The following is a 22,429-nucleotide window of genomic DNA, read 5'->3' on the forward strand; positions in this document are numbered from 1 at the left end:
GGGAGGAGCCAACCGTTGCCTCAGCCAGGTGTGCGCATCGCTTCACGCACTCGTTTAAAAATCTAACGGCAACGACGGGAGGGTCCTTCTCCGCTTTCCTCAGGAGCGGAACGGAGTTGGAATATTTATGTGCTGCCCGTTCGTCCGAGGACCACAGGGGCTGCTTACAGCGTAAAAGCACAAAAATACACACCATAGTAACGGAACAAAAACACCACCACTCGGTGCCTGGAACACACAACAGTTTAGAAGTCCATAGATTGAATTAGCGAAAGGTGGCGGAGAAGGGGAAGGTTTTCTCCTAGCGCCTAAATATATGTAATGAAGGCACCAGGCTAGCTTCCCTGGAGAGAGAATTCCACAAGAACGGAGCCATTGCAGAAAAGGCCCCGTTCTTTTGTTGATGCCCTCCTGGATCCTCATGGAGGGGCCACATTTTTGAAAGGCTCCTGTTTTTAAAATAAAAAATGGTGGCACTCATGGTGCTTACCTACTGCTTCCTAGCAGAAACTTTTAAGGAGCACACATTTTAGGCTGCAGGCCCCATAGGCGGTGTGTGCACACAATATTAAGTACAGTAAACACGAGCGAGGCATGTATAGGATTCTGCTGTTAGGTTGTGAGCCCTTTTTGTCCTAGGTGTGGGTGGATAGCCAAAGTTGGCAGAACTGGCAAGGGGGAGAGTGGGAAACCTGACCTCGCTTTGTGAATTTTTGTGTGGTGTGTGTGTATCTATACATACATATAGATAGTATAAAAAAGCAAAGGAAGGTATGTTAGCACATAGGAAAAACACAAATCAACAGTAAAAAAAAACCACCTTAATTATGACCAGCAAAAATGTCACAAACAATCTATTCTGGTCTGCAGATTCAAAAGTTTGCTCCATGTTTTGCAAAATGTTGGTTAAAAAGGGTGTTTACCAACTACTTTATTTAGAAATCACAATATAGTACTCACTTTGACATTTGGGTAACATCTGTACTGTGCATTTTAAACATATGTCTCCCTGCCCCAAATCCTGCAAAATGTAGTTTGCTAAAGATGCTTGAGGGGTAAACTACAATTCCCAGGATTATTTGGAAGAAACCATGTGCTTTAAATGTATGTTGCAGATAATGGAATTCTCAACTCCCCCCCCCCCGCCCCTTTGTGCATTTAGTGGCTGGCCCAGAAGCACATGACTGTTGTAGGAAAATGGATTTCTGTAGCATCTTAAAGAACAACCAACATGTTTTTGTATAAAGTTTTGTGACACACTTCAGTCATGTTTTTTCTGGGGCAATGCAGGTTGGAGTGGGGTTCCACCTCCTAACAATGCCCCTTGAAAAACAGCAGGTTATGGTGTATCATATGTTTCCAAAGTAGTATGGGAGGGGGCATTGCACATGTCACAGAATGTCACAGAAGAAGAAAAGGTGCTTTTAAAATATGAGAGAAGCAGGGAAGGAGGCATCCATTCCATTACTGTATGTGTAACTTTTCATCCCTGACATTTTAATGATTTTTTTCCACCCCACTTAAGACTGTGGGTCTTTATATCTCCACTCCCCAAGGCCCTCACAAATGTGCCAAAAAGGTTCATACTATAACTTTCACCACAATGCTAGATTGTAGTGACTAGGGAAAAAAAATGCATCATGCGTTTTTACTAAAGTAATACAAATATCCACTATGGTCTATGGACACACTCAAATGTAACTTCAAACTATGGTTTGCTGATACGAGAACATGCCTTCGATTTGCTTCTCTCCCACCCCCCTTCCTCTGGGATGAGAAGCCAAAGTATTGTCACAACGCATTACTGTAACAACAAACCAGGGTTTGTTATAATATATGAATGCAGCCTATGTGTCCCCACATCAAATATTAATTTATACACATAAAACCAAAAAACCTTCAAAATGAAACATCAGTACTGACTCTCAGGAACAGATTACGAAAATAAAACAACTGGTCTGGATGCAAAGTAGACTGTACTTCCAATTTATATTTCTTACAAAATAACATTTCCATGAATTGAAAAATCATATTGTAAGTCATTAATTTATTTCAGTGATGCGGAAAAGCATATGTGCTTTCTGACATGCAGCTGAGAAAACGATGTGGGGAAAATAGGAAACGTATATATTTACACATTAACTATATTTAATCTTGAAAAGGGCAGGAAAAAGAGAGGATCAACTCCATATTTTAGAAAGTGCAGGGGGGGGAATAATTTGTTTCAATAAAGTATTAACAAAGCAGTATATGTCAATCATTCTTATTAATACTGTACTGAAATCCAGTACATGAAAATAAGACATTTCTAGAAATAGTATCACTATCACCACTTTATAAAAATACATTTCATAGTTACATCTACACCTGAACAAAACTAGCAGGGCATTTAGAGAACCACTGTGGGCTTGTTTACATGGTCCAGGGATCACAGATTAACAAAGACATAATAAGAACTCTTCAACCTGATCAGACCAAGGTGCAGCTAGTCAATCTTTCTTTTTCTAACAGGAACCAAATTCACATTATTCTGCTGCTTTTTCATTATTATATTTTAGTAAAGGCACGTGAACTTATGAAGACATTGCAGGGATAAAAGATTTTCTACACAATGAACATTCAAAATGTATTTTCATATAAGCCTGAACACTTATTAGTCCAAAACAGGTTTTAAGCAATCATTCCTTAGCAAGTACATCAAACGTATTTGGTAAAATATTAGATAGCGTTCACAGTTAACTCCCCCATTGCAGGGCCAGCTGAATCCAATAAGCAGAGGCCATTGTTTGATTGCCTGAACTCTGTCCAGTGGTTTAACTTTTGTTTGTTTCTTACCAACAAACCACAGTGTCTCCAATCGTGCTTTGTTGTTGGCTGGCAAACCTTGGCTTCCTTTAACTATGATGTGTCATATTTGAAACCATGGAAGGGCATGAGGCAAGGGCAGCTGGAAAATGAACCAAGCTTTGGGGGAACAAGCCATGTTTGTTTGACCGTCCGTGGGAAAAGTCTTGGTTTTTTTAAACAAATCATGGGTTAGCATTATACAGTACATAGTGGAGGCTGATAGAGGCAGGAGAATTTCAGAGTCTCCAGACTAAGAAGATCTGAGGTTGGTAGATATTGTGTCCTGCTGTTCCCTGGGTTACAGCCTTCAATTCTCTCATTCCACAGAAGTGAGTTGAGTGAAAGTCCCTTTTATTTAGAACAGAGAAGTTAGGATGAATTCAAAACCCCCTAAGACCAAAGTTGTTCTTTGGATACAAATTCAAATACATATGTGCAGGTGTGGACTACTCTGACCTAATTCAAAAGGTGTGGGGACAAGGGCGTACCCACCACGGGGCAAGTTAGGGCAGCTGCCCTACTCTAGAAGCAGGGCTGGTGGGCAGAGGCAGAGCACAGCCCGGCAGAGCGCAAGTTCGCCATTCCCGCCGCGCCGCGCCGCACCCTCCCTCCAGCTCCCCGGTGGGCCCTCAGGCAAGGCCAAGCGCGGCGGGGAACCAGGGAGCGCGGCGCGGTGGGCGGGAACGCCGAACTCGCGCTCCGCTGGGCTGGGCTCCGCCTCCGCCCACCAGCCCTGCTTCTAGGGCACAGCCCGGCGGAGCGCGAGTTCGCCGTTCCCGCGCGCCGCGCTGCGCCCTCCCTCCAGCTCCCCGCCGCGCCCTCTGGCAAGGCCAAGCGCGGCGGGGAACCAGAGAGCGCGGCGCGGCGGGCGGGAAAGCTGAACTCGCACTCCGCTGGGCTGGGCTCCGCCTCCGCCCACCAGCCCTGCTTCTAGGGAGGGGCACAGCCCGGCGGAGCGCAAGTTCGCCGTTCCCGCCCACTTTGTGGCCCCTCCCCTTCCGTGCCTTGGCCCCTCCCCTTGCCCCCCCCTAGTTTTGATCCTGGGTACGCCCATGTGTGGGGAGTTGATTAACAGCTAACGAGTACTCAAATGTGAACAAGCCCCTTGACACAGGAGATGGGGGCAAAAGAATATTTTAGCCAAATGTTTAAAATAGCTTGAGCTGTCCCCAGTTTTTCCTTTCCCACTCTAGAGTAACACTTGTGTAAGCTGGGCTATACATGGCTACAGCCACAGCAATTCCTGTGACCACAGGTGTTTGAATCCGATCACAGCTGCACATGTGACCAGAAGGAACATGCAGCTGCTTCTACGTAGGGGACTCTGTGCATAGCAAGACTTGGCTGGCTTCCTTAATGAGATGCTCTCACTGTGAAACATACAATCCAAGTCTTCTTGCAGCTTCAGAGATCTTGTGAGTTTTCTTCTGAGGGAAAGGGTAGTAGGGTAGCTTACTAGATGTCGGTGCCAATTTTGAGACTGAAATTTGAGTGTGTGTCCAAGCTGGTGAAGTAACAGAGGTCAAATGTGAATAAGAACTGTCTGTCGTTTCAGCAGGGCTCAAACTTTCCTGTTCGCTGAGTATTCCAGCAGATTGTTCACTTCCTTTTAATAATTCTTCGCATGTCATCACTCTCTCCTTCTGAGACAGTATTTCGCTCTCAGTGCTAACCTGTTCATTGCTGTTTTGGACAGCACCCAAAGGAACTTCCTGGTGTTCTCCATGTGCAAGACGGTGGATCTCTAGATGTATCCGCCAAGGTGAACTCACTTGTATATTTTCACTGCAGGGCAATTCAAGACTAACCTCTTTGACAAGAGCATGCTCTTTCAATGCTTTTGCTTTCCTCATTTTCTTGTTAATTAAAACAGCACTGACCATCGATTCCCCTGGGACTGTCTCATTCTCACCTGTGAAGAAAAAATATTTTTGCATGTTATTACAAGTGGCAAAGTAGTACAAGCTTGATGGGATTGTTCACATTCGGGGCTATCGCAAAAATAGGTAGAAAGGAGCAAGAGACTCTCCCTCACTCCAGATCAGCCACAGCAAGAATCTGTTGTTGCAAACTGATGAACAATCTTAACACATCCCAAAAAGATAGGCTGCCTTACCATAATCTAGCCACAAATGAATCACATGTAGAAAATAAATGCAAGATTGGGCAAGTTAGGTCCCACCAGCTAGTTTTCTCTTAAGGTCAAATGTGAAGAACCCCCTGCTTGTGTGGGCCAGTGTTGGTCTGCAAAGCCATTTCTCCAAACCACACCTGCCTCTCATTCAGCCAGAGTCACTGGGTGATGTCAGCCAATGGGCCGGGGTGGATAGAATCATAGAACCGTAGAGTTGGAAGAGACCACAAGGGCCATCCAGTCCAACCCCCTGCCAAGCAGGAAACACCATCAAAGCATTCTTGACATATGCCTGTCAAGCCTCTGCTTAAAGCCCTCCAAAGAAGGAGACTCCACCACACTCCTTGGTAGCAAATTCCACTGTCGAACAGCTCTTACTGTCAGGAAGTTCTTTCTAATGTTTAGGTGGAATCTTCTTTCTTGTAGTTTGAATCCATTGCTCCGTGTACACTTCTCTGGAGCAGCAGAAAACAACCTTTCTCCCTCCTCTATATGACATCCTTTTATATATTTGAACATGGCTATCATATCACCCCTTAACCTTCTCTTCTCCAGGCTAAACATACCCAGCTCCCTAAGCCGTTCCTCAGCCGTTCCTGGAATTCAGTTCTGTGTTGTCTGTGCCCATCAGTTCCCCACAGGGAAGTGGTGTGCCATGGAAGCAGCAGGATTTGACTCTTACTCATCAACTGATGAGAAAACCAGAGCCCTCATCAATAGACATGGGAGCCACTCCTAGGGATCGAGGTCCTCCCCCCAACAATTGAGCCCCTCTCATTGATGGGCATTGCCATTCAAATAGAGCTGCTGCATGCTCCTTTACCAGCCTGTTTCCTGCAAGGAGGTAAAGGTAAAGGACCCCTGACAGTTAAGTCCAGTCGCGAACAACTCTGGGGTTGCAGTGCTCATCTCGCTTTACTGGCCAAGGGACCCGATGTTTGTCTGCAGACAGTTTTTCCGGGTCATGTGGCCAGCATGACTAAACTGCTTCTGGCGAAACCAGAGCAGTGCACGGAAATGCCATTTACCTTCCTACTGGAGTGGCACCTATTTATCAACTTGCACTTTGACGTGCTTTTGAACTGCTAGGTTGGCAGGAGCTGGGACCAAACAACGGGAGCTCACTCCATCGCGGGGATTCGAACTGCCAACCTTCTGATCAGCAAGCCCAAGGTTCAGTGGTTTACACCACAGCACCACCCGCGTCCCTTCCTGCAAGGAACCTCCTGGTAAAACAAATTCCACTCACATGAGTCAACTTTGATGGGATCGTGCCATCAGAAACCCTCACCTCACCTCTCAAAGGTGGCCTATGGGCCAAGGGGGTAGATAGATATCTCGCCTGCTGGACCCCTGAACCCACCCCTGATCTAGGGCAAACAATATGTATTCATATTTCCTCCCAGTAGTGAATGGAAACAAAGTGATGTATCAAGGATGCCATAAAAAATTGTGTAGTGGCAAGGAGTATAGTCCAGAAAATCCCTTTTAATTTGACAAACAACATTTTTTGCAAAACAATTAACTACAATACGTTTTATAGCAGGATTCACCAACTTTGGGGGTCCGGTGTGCATGCCACAAAATGGCTGCCATGGCGACATGGCATAACACAAAATGGCTGCCACATCTAGAAGGAGAGACTTCTCCTCTGTTCTGAACAGATGGGAGGATGGATGTCCAATCTTGGTATCCAATGGAATGTGGTGATTTTAAGGATACATGTGCACTATAGGAGTCAGTCAACCAACAACTGGGTAGAGAGAGTAAATACTATCTTATGCGGTGTGGATTTTTGAGGTACATTTACTGAGGTTTTTCACAGGCACCATAAGAGGTATCAGATTGCCGCCTCCTGTTTATAGTGATCTTGTGTTATGGCTAATTTTGCCACTTTCACATCTTGGTGGAGAGGGAAGGGCAGGAAAGGTGCACACACCAAAAAACTATTTACCTTGAAATTTTTATTACCACTAAATTCTCAAGTAGAAGCATTGTTGCCACATAAAAATGCCTCAGATCAATTATTCTGTTTGTGCTCCTTCTAATTAAAAAAAATAAAAACCCTTTTCACAATCTTTTGCCAACATAAATCTGAACATTTTGGTAAGCCTATCTCATTTTCTGGGACCGATTCCAAAGGGAGTAAATGCATCATCTCATTGGCAGGTGGGGAATTGCCACAGCATACAATAACCACATTGCACCCAAATAGGCTATTGTTACACTCTCAAAAATGTGAGTGGAGCACCATCTTCTCAGTGTAACAAAAGGATATATATATTTTGAATTGGAAAGCCCCAGAAATCCCTAGTAAAGAGGAGTGGCAAACAAAGTTATTTTATTATTATAATTTAGCGATGAAATATGAAGAAATTAAAGGAACAAGTTTAGAAGAAGTCATCAAAATGTGGAAACCATTTACCATTTATTAATTATATTAATGACAAAATAGAAAAACCGAATCTTATCTCAGATATCTAAAGATTCTATCATGAAAACGGTTGTAGATGAATTATATAAATAATTTATTATAGTATGTATAGTAATGAATTACAGTATGTAATCTATATTTGGAAAACAGGGATAAGCTCAGAACAGGGTGAGAAGTAAGTGGGGGGGGGGGGAGAGGGAGGGAGTGGGAGGGAAAAATAAGACAATGTAATACCTGTATTGCAGTTGTACATTTTTATTTGTATGTAAATATTTTTTCTTTTTTGAAACCAATAAAGATTTTTCTATTATTATTTTTTAAAAAAGGATATATATTTTTTGCAAGACGGAGGGAGGGCCTTTGCCTTTTTAATGAGAACCCTGATCAAAATACAGATTTTCTGACCTTTTTTCTTGATAGGGACATGTTGGGAATATGGCTAACTATCGCCCAGTCTCAAATCTACCATTCTTGGGCAAGGTGATTGAGCAAGTGGTTTCTGAACAACTCCAAGCACGCCTGGAGGATGCGGACCATTTGGATCCCTTCCAATTGGGATTTAGGCCTCATCATGCAACTGAAACTGCCTTGGTTGCGCTGGTTGATGATCTCCGCCAGGCTAGGGACAAAGGTGAGAGCTGTTTCCTAGTTCTGCTGGATCTCTCAGCGGCCTTTGATACAATCAACCATAACATCCTTCTGGACCGTCTAGAGGGGTTGGGAGCTGGGGGGATTGTCATACAGTAGTTTCGCTCCTTCCTCCTGGGCTGTGTTCAGAAAGTGGTGGTGGTGGGGGTCGAGTGCTCAGACCCCTGGGCTCTCACTTGTGGGGTGCCTCAGGGTTCCGTCCTCTCCCCCATGCTTTTTAACATCTATATGAAGCTGCTGGGAGAGATCATCAGGGGGGTTGGGTTGGGTGTTCATCAGTATGCGGATGACACCCAACTCTATCTCTCTTTTAAATCAGAACCTGTGAAGGAAGTGAATGTCCTGTGTGAGTGTCCAGAGGCGGTTGGAGGTTGGATGGCGGCTAACAGATTGAGGTTGAATCCTGACAAGACAGAAGTACTGTTTGTGGGGGACAGGAGGCGGGCAGGTGCGGGGGACTCCCTGGTCCTGAATGGGGTAACTGGGCCCCTGAAGAACCAGGTGCGCAGCCTGGAAGTCATTTTGGACTCACAGCTGTCCATGGAGGTGCAGGTTAATCGCAGGCTGAGACCCTACCTGCCTGCAGACTGTCTCACCAGAGTGGTGCATGCTCTAGTTATCTCCCGCTTGGACTACCGCAATGCGCTCTACGTGTGGCTACCTTTGAAGGTGACCCGGAAACTGCAATTAATCCAGAATGCGGCAGCTAGACTGGTGACTAGGAGCGGCCGCCGAGACCACATAACACCGGTCCTAAGAGACCTACATTGGCTCCCAGTACGTTTCCGAGCACAATTCAAAGGGTTGGTGGTGACCTTTAAAGCCTGAAACAGCCTGAGTCCTATATACCTGAAGGAGCGTCTCCACCCCCATTGTTCAGCCCGGACACTTAGATCCAGCGGCGAGGGCCTTCTGGCAGTTCCCTCACTGCAAGAAGCAAAGCTACAGGGAACCAGGCAGAGGGCCTTCTCGGTAGTGGCGCCTGCCCTGTGGAATGCCGTTCCATCGGAGGTCAAGGAGATGAACAACTAACTGACATTTAGAAAACACCTAAAGGCAGCCCTGTTTAGGGAAGTTTTTAATCTGTGATATTTTAATGTATTTTGGTATTTGTTGGAAGCGGCCCGAGTGGCGGAGGAAACCCAGCCAGATGGGCGGGGCATAAATAAATAAATAAATAAATAAATAAATAAATAATAGGAAGAAGCTGGAAAAGGGAATTACCTGCTTTAAAAAAGAAAGAGGGAGAAGATGAATGGGCACGGTGATTTAATGTCTTATACTCTTCATTGAGGAATTGATACAACTGCGAATAAAGAGGAATTCCCAAATTTTGTCATTAGTGAGGGCGCTTCCACACACTAGCTGTTTTTTTCTGCAACTGAAAGATAGGTGCATCCAGGACTTCCTAGATAATCCAGATGATGGCAATGCAAAACCATGCATTCCAATGTTTCCTGTTATCCTCCTATCAAAAGCTTATTTTGCTACTTTTCTGATGCAATTGCAACGCCAACCTGGCAAGGCACTATAGATAGCCGAGTGGTATGCAAGTCAGTTGGTAATGTGGTTGGTGAAGACCTGCCTTTCTGTGTTGCCACCATTGCCACTCCTGTACCTGTTAAGTTCTTTCAGAAAGGTTAAAACCTCACAGTTCAGCATGCCATCATTTCCCATTCCCTGCCAAGCAACTGGTTTTCACCTGCACGTTTACATTATAGAAGGACCTGCAAAGAGAAGTTTTCTCCTTTGATCTGCTTTTCCTTAGGCTAAGGAATTGTCCAACATTATATTCTAGGAGGCCTGAACAAATTGGTTAGGAAGGTTCACGGTGACATAATTTGATAACCAGTAATCCAGAGCAACACGTTTTCTCCTAGTTACATATTACCACCTAGGACCTGGCAAAGCTACGTGTACTGTTTTCACATGATTGCCTTTCACAGTAACATTCAGTAAAACTTCAAGGTGAATCTTAGCAGGCTGCTAGGTTCTTAAAGTAATTATATGCTCCCTATGCATGTTTACTCGGAAGTTCCTGTTGCATTAAGAGGACTAACTCCCAAAAACATATGCAATGGATTGCAACCTAAAATGGTTACAGACTGTGTTGTGTATATAACAATAAACTCTACATAGATGCTCCCTGACATAATTAACTTGCCCAAGACAACCCATAGTGACTTTTTACTGGATCAAACACAGTTGGTGGAAAATAAGTTCGATCCCATTTTCCATGTTTCTTTGGGGGTAAGACTGAAAAGAGTTTACCTGCAAGCTGTGCTTAAAATTCTCCTTACCAAACTTTTTTCCACATCAGCATATTTTTTTGGCCATTGTTTTACTAGGTTCAGTTAATTTAACAAAACGTAATAAATTACTTACATTGCTTCTCTCACTTTCTGGGACTAACACAACAATTCTCAGTCTATACAAAACAGCTCTAATCCAGAGAAGTTAGTCACTCCTGCTGTATCTCTTAGGACGTATCAGAGTAACAACTGCCTTCTATAGTTTAAAGAAACTGGGGGAACAGCTGTTGGTGTTTCTTTGTCCCAATAACTCTTGGTATAACCGGAAATGTAGTTTGCTCTTAATACCGACTACCATAATTTACTTACCAGTTCCAGAGTGGGGCTTTTTCATCATGTTCAGCTTCTCCCCACCTTGCTCCCTTTCCTCTTTTGTCATTTTTTTTGCTAAACATCCTGCCTGAACAAGAGTTCTGGAGAGCGTAAAAGTTTGCTCACTATTTTCTAGCATTTTAGTCGATTCTAATAAAGGTAATACCCAGCAGTGGCTTTCTTTGTGGACTGAAGCTGAAATTTGTGCAACAACAAGACCCACATTTAATAAGTATATTACAGAGCACATTTATCTAAAAGATATTCTTCCCCCACGAACATGAAAGAAGTGTTAACGATTGGCTTTGTTATTGTTATAAAATCATATTGGGGATCTGTTTAGAACATTATTATGACTGTGCATAACAATGTGAAAACAATTCCCATAGGGAATAGATGAATAAGGCTGTAAACTAGGCAAACTTACCAGGAAGCAAGTCTCATTTAATAATGTGGGGCTTGCTTCTGAGTAAACATGCATAGGACTGGGCTGTCCATCTGTTACAGCAAACACAATAAGAGTTTTATGGCACCTTAAAGATCAGCAGACGTATAGTGTATGCCACAATACATCTGTTAGTCTGTAAGTATCACGGATCTATTTCTTATGAAGACATTTGTACTTAATTTTTCAAATGTGAGTATAAGCTTACTGCAATTGTAAAAATCAATGAACATTTTCAAGCCTTTTTTGTGGACCCCTGTTTTTTAAAGTTTTAGCCAAGTCTAAAACTTACCTGTTTTAAACACAATAATGTGTGTCTGCAGTTTTTGCTTCTGTTTTAGACAGTCGTATTGCTCTTCAAGCATGCTTACGTCCATCTTGGTTGGCTGCCCGGAACAGTCTGAGGCTCGTTGCTTTGATAGATGAGTCACTAAGAAAATACCACCCATATATTTATAAGCCTTCACCATCTGTTCCCATAAGAAAGACAAAATCAGGCAAAAGCAGAGCATTTCCTTCATTGTGCTTGCCAAAAGGCAAAGGGTGTTTGTAACATCTGAAATAGTCACTCACGAGCCAGGCAATGGCTTTCTTGCATTGCTCGGATTCCCTTCAGTACCTGGTGCAGAGCTGCTGATTTCAATCAACTGAAATATCAACTTTGCTTCAAATACATCCAGTGTGTCCTGAACCTCTGAAAGCAAAGTTAATGACAGGAACTGTTCAGCTGGAACCGGTGTTGACTTAAGTCCAAACATACGAAGCCTTGCCAAAACCCACAGTGAAATACAAAACCTCATTTAACACAGCCAAATGCACACAAAAGGCTAAAAGATGCTGGTTGATGTAGCAATTTTAATTTTAAAGTGACACAGTTATACGTTGGCAGCATGTCACTTTAGCTGTGATTATATATAATTTTCCCATATTTATTTTATGAGATTTGATTATTATTGTGGTAAACTCTGTGATAACTATGGTATTTTGCTGCTGCTTCTCCCCCCCAAACTATTATTATTTTATTCATCTCCCATCTCCCAGATATTAAGATAAAAAAGTGTAAAGCACATAGAGTTGCATAGAATTGGAAACTGTAATATGTAGCTTCTCGATTGTCCACAAGTACATTTCTGTTGTGGGGTATTAATTTCTGATTTGTTCCAATTTCACCCTATCAATATTCCATAGAATGATGCATTCATCTGTTTTCTACTCTCATCTGTTTTCTTCTTCTGTTGAATATGACTATGGGATGAAGACTTTAGATGAAACTCCTCTGTAATTATATTCCCTTTAGCAAAGATTTGTTTTGTTTTTCTAAAAAAAAACTTTCCACAGGAAAAATAATTGTTCCACATTAGGTGCATGAATCGAACCTGCAGTTATCTCTTGAGTGTACAGGTAGGTAGCCGTGTTGGTCTGAGTCGAAGCAAAATAAAAAAATTCCTTCAGTAGCACCTTGAAGACCAACTAAGTTTTTATTTTGGTTTGAGCTTTCGTGTGCATGCACACTTCTTCAGATACACTGGAAACAGAAGTGTCAGACCCTTATATATATATATATATATATATATACACACAGAGGGTGGTGGGGGTGGGGTGGGGCCTTTTATATATATACAGAGGGTGGTGGGGGTGGGTGGGAATGGGTGATGGGCTGATGGGAGTGGTAAACCTGTGGATGGCTGTTAACGGCTGCTGATGACTGCAAAAAAGCCCTTGCTTTCCCCCCCCCAGGACTAATTGCAGTCATCAGCAGCCGTTAACAGCCATCCACAGGTTTACCACTCCCATCACCCATTCCCACCCACCCCCACCACCCTCTGTATATATATAAAAGGGTCTGACACTTCTGTTTCCAGTGTATCTGAAGAAGTGTGCATGCACACGAAAGCTCATACCAAAATAAAAACTTAGTTGGTCTTTAAGGTGCTACTGAAGGATTTTTTTTATTTCTCTTGAGTGTGTTATCCAAAAAACCCTGAGCCAAAACATAGCGACCTTGTGGATCTTTAAGCACTTTCACCATCTTAAAATGAAACTTAGAACCAAAGACACTGCTGCTCCACATGACTTTGATGAGACAGGTGCTACCATTTAGCTATCAAGCCACTTATGCATTAAAAGCACCCCTTTTTGTTTCAGTCTATGAGTTTCCTAAAGCAAAACAATATGCAGGCACACTCCTCCTTAGTGAGAAGTGATCCTCTTTCATTTAATGATTTTAATCACTTCTCCCATACCCTTAACTTTTAAAATAAATACGTATGTCAAAATAGCGGGTAACCAGAACTCAAGACATGTATCCTATTTCTTTGTGTCCCCTTCTTTGTTGTGATATTATAAATAAATATCAGAGATAGCCCAGTGTTGAAAACTGAAACCAAAATGTTACCCACAAATGATGGGAACAAAAGACTTACTCAGCTTACTCAGAGTCATTCCTGCATTACACCTGCATTCAACCTCATATTATACACAAAGAAGGGCTTCAAATGAGGATTGCGGGGTCTGGGTGTTTTTATATGAGGAGAGACAGTCCTTGAGGTATTATGATCCTGGACTATTTAAGTCAGGCATCCCCAACCTGCAGTCCTCCAGATGTTTTGGCCTACAACTCCCATGATCCCTAGCTAAGAGGACCAGTGGTCAGGGATGATTGGAATTGTAGTGCAAAACATCTGGAGGGCCAAAGGTTGGGGATGCCTGGTTTAAGGGTTTATATATTCGAGGTCCTGACAGATCAAAGTGCTCCAGGGTGATGGAAACATAGAAAGAACTGATGATGCCTATGGAGGGGCAGCTCAATAAAATGAACACTAGGTTGAATGAAGTTAATAAAACAGTCCTCCAGGGGAAAGTACTACTGAAGGAGATAGGAGGGTGGGGGCATAGCCAGGGTGCTAGAAGATACTGTACCTACCGTACCTGAGGCCACTGGAGGACTATTGGGCCCTTTTCACTTTATGTAGAATGCAGCAAAAATCAGAAGCCTAATCTGAGTAGTATCTCACAAGCTGATTTTGATGAACTATATAGTGTCTCCATCTGAGTTATGCAGTAAGTGCACACTTTTAACAATGGGGGGGGAGGGGTAGGTGCTGGTACTGCCTATCCTTGAGTGCCCCTAGGGAAAAAAAAGCACTGTGTGGAATTATGTAATTCCAGGAGGTTGTTTTGACCTTAAGCCTGACATTTCATTTTTGGATTTTGGTGATATAAATAGTATATCCACAGTTTAACAAATGCATTTTATTCTTTAACGTTACTTAGCTTCAGTGTAGATCACTGTGAGGACTGTGCAAAACATTGAACAGTCCAGGGAAGATTCTGCCAAATAGTCCTTCTGAATGTGTAGAGTGGCTGCAATAGAAGAATTCAAATGAAGAAGGAACATTTCTGGATAGTCCTTAAAGTGGAACACTTTCCCCATCCCGAACTGTTTCTTTGAACAATATACCGGTAGCAGCTGGTCCTGTTCATTCCCTCTCCAAGGTGCCCCTGTCCACTAAAGACTATTTGTATTGTAGAAGGCAAAACCAGCAGAAACTTTCATATCCCTCTGTACCTTTACTGAATGTGAACCTCTGTGGAGGTGGATGGGAGTCAGCAATATGCACTCCTGTTCTGAAATATGTGAACAGTACGAGAGAGAGATGTACCTTCTGGATATCCCCCATAGGGGTAATACTTGCTTTTGTGAATATTAATATTATTTTGGACTGTAGCTGTGTACAGATATCTTTAAAACACATCTGAAGCACATTTCCACCCTCAAAGGTTCTGGGCACTGTAGCTCACCACTGAGTTACAATTCCTAGCATTGCTTAACAAACTACAGTGCCCATAATTATTTAAGGGGGAAATGTACATGGTGAGTCCTTTAAAAGAGGCCCCGTGGATACAGAGTACACATGTTCCACGGGGCCTCTTTTAAAAGACTCACCCTGTACAGTATATGCAGCCTGTGTGTCATTGTTCCCCAGCCCTGCCTATGCTATCTTTAGGAACAGGAAAGCAAAGGATTACATATTTAAACAGGGCACAGCCATGGCTTCCCCAAGGCACTTTGCTGCCCGAGGCTAGCTGCTCACATTCCATATACAGAACCCAAGCAGTATGCCAGCTGAATCTTACTTCATCACCAGTGATTGGATAATATCCTCCACTCTGCCTAATAGTAGGGTCAGCTCTGAGTTCAGCAAAGGTGGTCAACTTTTGTCTATAAAATTAAAATAATTTATAAGGTGTTAATTCAGGTATCTAAGTAGAAAGTATTGTATATGAAATTGCTGTTCTGTATTATGGCCCTATCGAAGAGCAAAGCAAAAAGGCCTGACTTTCTATCGGCTAGCTTCTAATCAATGTCAACATTAATTTTCAAGCAGATTTTGATAACGCTCACGTGCACAATGAAAAGACCTACTTAATCTACTGTTAACTCTATTGCTAGCTTTAGGTATGTTCACAGTAGAAAACGGCTGAGTTATTTTCTTTAAGCTGGAGGACACTGCGGTCAAACTTTGGGGATGCTAGCTTTCTGCCTGCCCTGCAAGACTTAGTGCAATACTTTTACAGAAAAACAATTGTCAGGCTGGCTTCACACATCCATTGCTGGGTACCTTTTTCATCATGCTACTCTTAATCTGGCCCAGCTGCTCAGTGTTAGGAGGAAAAGCTGTTCTTGTTTATTTTCTACATGACATACATGCATACTGCCATTTGGCTTGGGCCTTGGGTTCAAAGAGTGGCTCAGATTTAGATGCTTGTTAATTTGGGGTCATTCAATAAATTTTGCAACTTGTTTTTATGTGCATCAAACCAAAACATGACCCACACTCTCTCCTTAGATCTGCAGGTATTCGGCAAAATACTTTTTTGTTAACCTTTTTCATATTAGAGTAGGGTTCCCAGACTCAATAGAGGACAGGACTTCTGTGCCTTTAATTGCCCTGCTCTCTTTTGAGTCTGGAAACCTTAAAGAGAAACCAGCAGACCCTTTGTTTAATTTCGAAGCAAAGGGTCTGCTGGTTTCTCTTTAAGGTTTCCAGACTCAAAAGAGAGCAGGGCAATTAAAGGCACAGAAGTCCTGTCCTCTATTGAGTCTGGCAACCCTATATCAGAGTTAAATTTTTTCATCAATATTAATAGGAATGATGCTACAAGATTAGACCATGACCAATGTGTTTGTAGACCAGCTGATTATAGAAACAAACGACTCAATTTTCTTTTGTGGGGGGCACCTTTTTCTCTTTCCATGCATTGTCATTTTTTTAATGGTTAAGAGGGCCTCAAAACCTGGCTTAGGCCTGTTGGCAACTGACCAGGAAAGAGATATTGAGTTTGTGGGGGGAATATCTCAATTAATACGTTGACACAGTAGGAGGCAACTATGAAGTCCATGCTAGGGATCATTAGGAAAGGGACTGAAAGGGCCACAATAAATGTGATAATGTGTACCCCTGGAAATCCTTGAGTGCGCTTCTAATAGAGAAGGTATGGTAACCTGTTGCTTTGTGAAACTGATGATTTTGCAAGTAGCCGCCCCCACATTGGGGCAGAAATACAGCTAATATGTGAATCACAAAGATAAAGCTGAAAGCTAGAACATAAGTTGCTACATGGTGAATGGATACACGTAACACAGGTTCCCAACATGCACAATGTAACAGAACGCAGTGGGAATCAACACTGAATCAGCAAAATTACCAGTGCTTATTGCCCATGTGTATTAAACATGAACTGAGGTAATGATGTATGATTGGTAAAAATCAAAATGCTTTGTTTGAAACTTTAGAAATACTATACCACTGCCTGAGCCACCAGGCGTGGTTGCAGTTTTGCAGAATGATCCGACTGTAACCTATTGCTTTGCAATAAACAATGTTGGGCTCCTAACACCTCACGTTTCTGAGTTTTTATTGGCTTAAACCAGGGGTAGGTAACCTAAGGCCCGTGGGCCAGATGCGGCCCAATCGCCTTCTCAATCCAGCCCATGGATGGCCTGGGAATCAGTGTGCTTTTACATGAGTAGAATGTGTCCTTTTATTTAAAATGCATCTCTGGGTTATTTGTAGGGCCTGCCTGGTGTTTTTACATGAGTAGAATGTGTGCTTTTATTTAAAATGCATCTCTGGGTCATTTGTGGGGCACAGGAATTCATTCATTCATTCCCCCCCCCCAAAAAAATATAGTCCGCCCCCCCCCACAAGGTCTGAGGGACAGCTGAAAAAGGTTACTGACCCCTGGCTTAAATTCAGGAGATAAGCTATTTTTGGCTTACAACAAAACTGCCAGTACTGCATAATGGTGTTATGAAAATCTTTGGTGCAACCAGACTTCAAATACTGTACTGCGTAGTTGAAAAAAGAAAACCTTCCTCGTTCAATGTAACTTGATTTATTCTACTGTAGATTAAAAAAACATAAAATAAAAAAATTAAAATTGGTTCATTTAATTCTTTTTTAAACAAATAGCCTTAAATTCTTTTGAAGTGAGTAGCTTGGGTTTCATTGGCCTTTTTAAACAAATATTGTTAATTTTTTAAAAAAGAATCCTTGTTGTCTTTAGGCATGGCAGCATATTGATATATAGAAACTGAGGCCAAAGTTTTGCTGAAACAAAATAAAAAAATTCCTTCCAGTAGCACCTTAGAGTCAAACTAAGTTTGTCATTGGTATGAGCTTTTGTGTGCATGCACACTTCTTCAGATGCATGCACATGCATGGGCGTACCCAGGATCAAAACTAGGGGGGGGGCAAGGGGAGGGGCCAAGGCACGGAAGGGGAGGGGCCACAAAGTGGGCGGGAACAGCGAACTCGCGCTCCACCGGGCTGTGCCCCTCCCTAGAAGCAGGGCTGGTGGGCGGAGGCAGAGCCCAGCCCAGCGGAGCGCGAGTTCAGCGTTCCTGCCCGCCGCGCCGCGCTCTCTGGTTCCCCGCCGCGCTTGGCCTTGCCAGAGGGCGCGACGGGGAGCTGGAGGGAGGGCGCAGCGCGGCGGGCGGGAACGGCGAACTCGCGCTCCGCCGGGCTGTGCCCCTCCCTAGCAGCAGGGCTGGTGGGCGGAGGCGGAGCCCAGCCCAGCGGAGCGCGAGTTCGGCGTTCCCGCCCACCGCGCCGCGCTCCCTGGTTCCCCGCCGCGCTTGGCCTTGCCTGAGGGCGCGCCGGGGAGCTGGAGGGAGGGCGCAGCGCGGCGGGCGGGAACGGCGAACTCGCGCTCCGCCGGGCTGTGCCCCTCCCTAGCAGCAGGGCTGGTGGGCGGAGGCGGAGCCCAGCCCAGCGGAGCGCGAGTTCGGCGTTCCCGCCCACCGCGCCGCGCTCCCTGGTTCCCCGCCGCGCTTGGCCTTGCCTGAGGGCGCGCCGGGGAGCTGGAGGGAGGGCGCAGCGCGGCGGGCGGGAACGGCGAACTCGCGCTCCGCCGGGCTGTGCCCCTCCCTAGCAGCAGGGCTGGTGGGCGGAGGCGGAGCCCAGCCCAGCGGAGCGCGAGTTCGGCGTTCCCGCCCACCGCGCCGCGCTCCCTGGTTCCCCGCCGCGCTTGGCCTTGCCTGAGGGCGCGCCGGGGAGCTGGAGGGAGGGTGCGGCGCGGTGCGGCGGGAATGGCGAACTCGCGCTCCGCCGGGCTGTGCTCCGCCTCTGCCCACCAGCCCTGCTTCTAGAGTAGGGCAGCTGCCCTAACTTGCCGCATGGTGGGTACGCCCTTGTGCACATGAAAGCTCATACCAATGGCACTTAGTTGGTTTCTACGTCAGACCAACACGGCTACCTACCTGTAACTAAAGTTTTGCTGGTTACGCAACAAAGATCCATTATTTTTGAGGGGGGGGGAGACCCCTGCTTTTGAATCTGAATTCCAGCAGCCAAGCCATGACCAGCCCCAGTCCCCTTTTTTGGGTCAGTCTCTTGTGATGGTATGCTAGGCTTTTTTTTAAACCTTGCGTTTTTTCCCTTTCCTTTTCCAAACTAACGGTCTCATTGCTAATCTGAACTCGATCGTAACTTAATCTCATTTCCCCTTTAGTGTCCTGGCCGTCACCATTTATTTGTGGGCCGCCTTGTTGTGTGATTTGTATATTAAAAAGTGCGGGAATTAAAGTGCCGAGAAACCTGAGGAAAACAGCCGCCGAGAGGAGGCCGCTCGCCAACGCCGCTTCGACCCCCGGGCCTGGGCGAGCGAGAGGCGGGTCCTCCTTCACCGCCCCCGGAGGGACCGCAGGGCCGGCGGGTTAATAACTACCAGGGCCCGGCGCTTGGGCACAGGAGAGAGGCCGGGCGAGCCGTTTCTGTGAGGCGGCGCTGAGGCAAAAGCGGGCGCCGGGGCTGCCTCCCGCCGAGCGAAGACGACGGCGAGGCCCACTCGCCTCAGGCCGCCATGGCTGCGCCTGCCGAGCCCAGCTACTTGGGATGGGACTTCAGCACCCAGCAGGTACCCGTGGCCAAAAAACGGACGCGGCGGAGGAGGCGGAGCCGGGGCAAAGCATCCCCCTCCGCCCTCACTCGCTTCGCGTCCCTGCCGTGGGGAAGGGGCCGCGGCTGCTGAGTCGTCTCAGGGACGGGCCTCCTTGGATGCAAGGAAGCGGCGGGAAAGGCTTCCTCTCGCCCAGCGCTCGGTCCCCTCTCCAGCCCCACCTCTGGGGCCTGGTTCCAGTCAGGAGGGGGGTGCGGGGGGGGGGAAGGAAGCGGGCGCTCTGCACATGCTCTGAGGAAATCCCGTGCCATCATCGCAGGACTCGGGCACAGAGGAAGCCCCCCGGGAGCCTCTCTGATCGGATGGGCAGAGGCGATGGTTCCTTCCCCGCCCCTAAGTCAGCGTTTCGCAAACAGGGCTCTCCAGCTTATTTTGGACTACAACTCCCATCATGCCTGGCTGGCAGGACCAGCGGTCAGGGATGATGGGAATTGTAGTCGGAAAGCAGGTGGAGGCCCAAGTTTGGGAAACCCTGGTACAGAGCCAAGCAGGCAGCAGTATTAGTATTATTATATTAATATTAGTATTAATTTTAATATTAGTATGTCACTTTGTTTTGCGCTAGGCAGCCCAGAGTGACTTACAACCAAGCCAGCATGTGGTGATAACTGGTTTTATATGGTAAACCTCCCTGTGATCCTCAGATGAAGACATTGAATAATAATAATAATAATAAAACCTTCAGTCATTATTATTATTATTATTATTATTATTATTATTATTATTATTATTATTATTATTATTATTATTAAGTGTTAGCAAATGTTAAGATTTGCCATCACGCACCCTCCTCTCTGCAAGTATGCACAAAATCAAAGGCATGTTTGTTTTAAATTCTGGATCTGAGGGACTTTTCACACCTTACATAGAGGCAAGCCTGAGTGTACCCTTGAAGCAGGAAGTTGCAGCCAGTCCAGGCACAAAGGTGTTTGCAAACATGTGCTTGATACTGTACATTCGTTTGCATGTTCCCTTACTGAAGTGCTGGGAATCACAGGTGGGAAGAGTGTTGTTGCACTCAGGTCAGCCACTGTGAGAACAGGGTGGGACTTTAGCATGGGCATAAGCAGGATTTTTTTGGGGGTGGGGGCAGGTCTTTGTTGGGGGGGCAAGCTTTTGTTTGGGGGGCAGCCCCCCCACTATGCCCATGGATTCTTAAATGAATAAGAGCTACAGTGCACATAAATGTGGCTTGCTTAGGAAAACTTGCCAATGGATTTCACCTTTTGCCTTTTTGCAGCTGAGCTGTGGAAGATAGGTCTTTCTAGAACTGTGAGTCTGAAATTCAAAAGTGATTCTCCCCCCTCCTTCTCCCTTGGTTTTTATGATGTGGCACTACATCTCACAGTTCTGATAAAATCCTTTTGCAAACTGGAGAAATTCAGCCCCTTAGCACAGGCTTCAACAAGTTGTACCTGGAAGCAAAGTCTACTTGTACTTCCTGAGTTCCAGCATATTTAAATGAGAAATCAAAGGTTAACCTATGAAGTTTAGTTAGTCATTACCTGCAGTTTTTTTTAATACCCTAACTTTCCCATAGCCCCAACCAAACTGATGAAGTGGGAGAAGTTCATTTTACTAGATAGCATTTTCATTTGGACACTGCCGTTACACTTTTAAAAAAACATTTAAACACTCCTTTCTCTCTAAATATCATAAATAGCAAACGAGAAAGAAGGGTCTTTCAAGGGGTGGTAGGTGCAGACGGCAGGAGCCCAATGGTGAGAAATAAGGACGACTTGCTTGTGCAAAGCAGATAATTGCTAATTCATTCAAGATACTGTGAACAGAGAACCAGCATGGTTTAGTGGTTAGATAAGGGGTCAGCAAACTTTTTCAGCAGGGGGCCGGTCTACTGTTCCTCAGACCTTGTGGGGGGGCCGGACTATATTTTGAAAAAAATATGAACTAATTCATATGCCCCACAAATAACCCAGAGACACATTTTAAATAAAAGGACACATTCTACTCATCTAAAAACAGAAGGCGATTGGGCCGCATCCGGCCCCCAGGCCTTAGTTTGGGGACATAAATCTGACATCAGGAACCACAAGACAGAGAAACCAGTAGGAGAACACTTCAATCTCCCAGGGCATTCTATACAAGATCTCAAAGCAGCTGTTTTATTACAGAAAAATTTCAGGAACAGACTGGAAAGAGAAGTTGCTGAATTGGAACTCATTACCAAGCTTAAAACCATGGAGCCACCTGGGATGAACAAAGACATTGGATTCTTATCTCATTATGCATGATCAAGCTTTCTTTAGCGCCTCAGCCCTTGCTTCCCCCCCCCCCCCCCGCAGGACCAATTGCAGTCACCAGCAGTCGTTAACAGCCATCTACAGGTTTACCACTCCCACCAGCCATCACCCATTCCCACCCACCCCCACCACCCTCTGTATATACATAAGGGTCTGACTCTTCTGTTTCAAATGTATCTGAAGAAGTGTGCATGCACACGAAAGCTCATACCAAAATAAAAACTTACTTGGTCTTTAAGGTGCTACTGAAGGAATTTTTTTTATTTTGCTTCGACTCAGACCAACACGGCTACCTACCTGTAACTAGGACTTGGGAGACTAGGGTTCAAATCCCCACTTAGCTATGAAGCTCACTTGGTGACCTTGGGCTAATCATGCCACCTAAAGTACCTCACAGGGTTGTTCTGAGGATAAAATAGGGGAGACCATGTATGCCACCTTGAGCTCTTTGGAGTAAAGGTGGCATAGAAATGCAGTTATAAGTAACATAAAGTAAACTGCCTTTGCTAACCTGGTGCTCTCCAGATGTTTTGGACTACAAACAGCTTGATGGGAGTTGAAAATACGTTGAGG

At 44.9% G+C, this 22,429-nt stretch overlaps 2 protein-coding genes across 4 annotated transcripts in view; one reads left to right on the top strand and one right to left on the bottom strand.

The window, feature by feature from the left end:
- Nucleotides 1–3,901: 3,901 nt before the first annotated feature.
- On the bottom strand, nucleotides 3,902–12,570 carry C12H9orf152 (chromosome 12 C9orf152 homolog). Of its 2 annotated transcripts, none has more exons than XM_035130366.2 (3): nucleotides 11,752–12,570; nucleotides 11,425–11,562; nucleotides 3,902–4,759 (listed from the first exon to the last, which is right to left on the bottom strand). In XM_035130366.2, the coding sequence occupies exons 1-3, from the start codon at nucleotides 11,930–11,932 to the stop codon at nucleotides 4,215–4,217; spliced, it is 864 nt and encodes a 287-aa protein (XP_034986257.1). In that variant the 5' UTR covers nucleotides 11,933–12,570; the 3' UTR covers nucleotides 3,902–4,214. The 2 variants fall into 2 exon arrangements, with proteins under 2 accessions (XP_034986257.1, XP_034986258.1); XM_035130367.2 differs by having other exon boundaries at nucleotides 11,425–11,602; nucleotides 11,706–12,570.
- A 6,820-nt stretch (nucleotides 12,571–19,390) lies between these two features.
- Nucleotides 19,391–22,429, top strand: part of XYLB (xylulokinase) — a 95,532-nt gene continuing 92,493 nt past the window's right edge. For both annotated transcript variants that reach the window (XR_009558425.1, XM_035129159.2), the window contains exon 1: nucleotides 19,391–19,553. Coding sequence is in view for 1 of the 2 variants with exons in the window: in XM_035129159.2 (XP_034985050.2) it covers nucleotides 19,500–19,553 (54 nt within the window). In the remaining variant the exon portion in view is untranslated. The remainder of the gene's footprint in view (nucleotides 19,554–22,429) is intronic.

Source organism: Zootoca vivipara, chromosome 12, assembly GCF_963506605.1.
Source record: "Zootoca vivipara chromosome 12, rZooViv1.1, whole genome shotgun sequence".
Classification (NCBI taxonomy): Eukaryota; Metazoa; Chordata; class Lepidosauria; order Squamata; family Lacertidae; genus Zootoca; species Zootoca vivipara.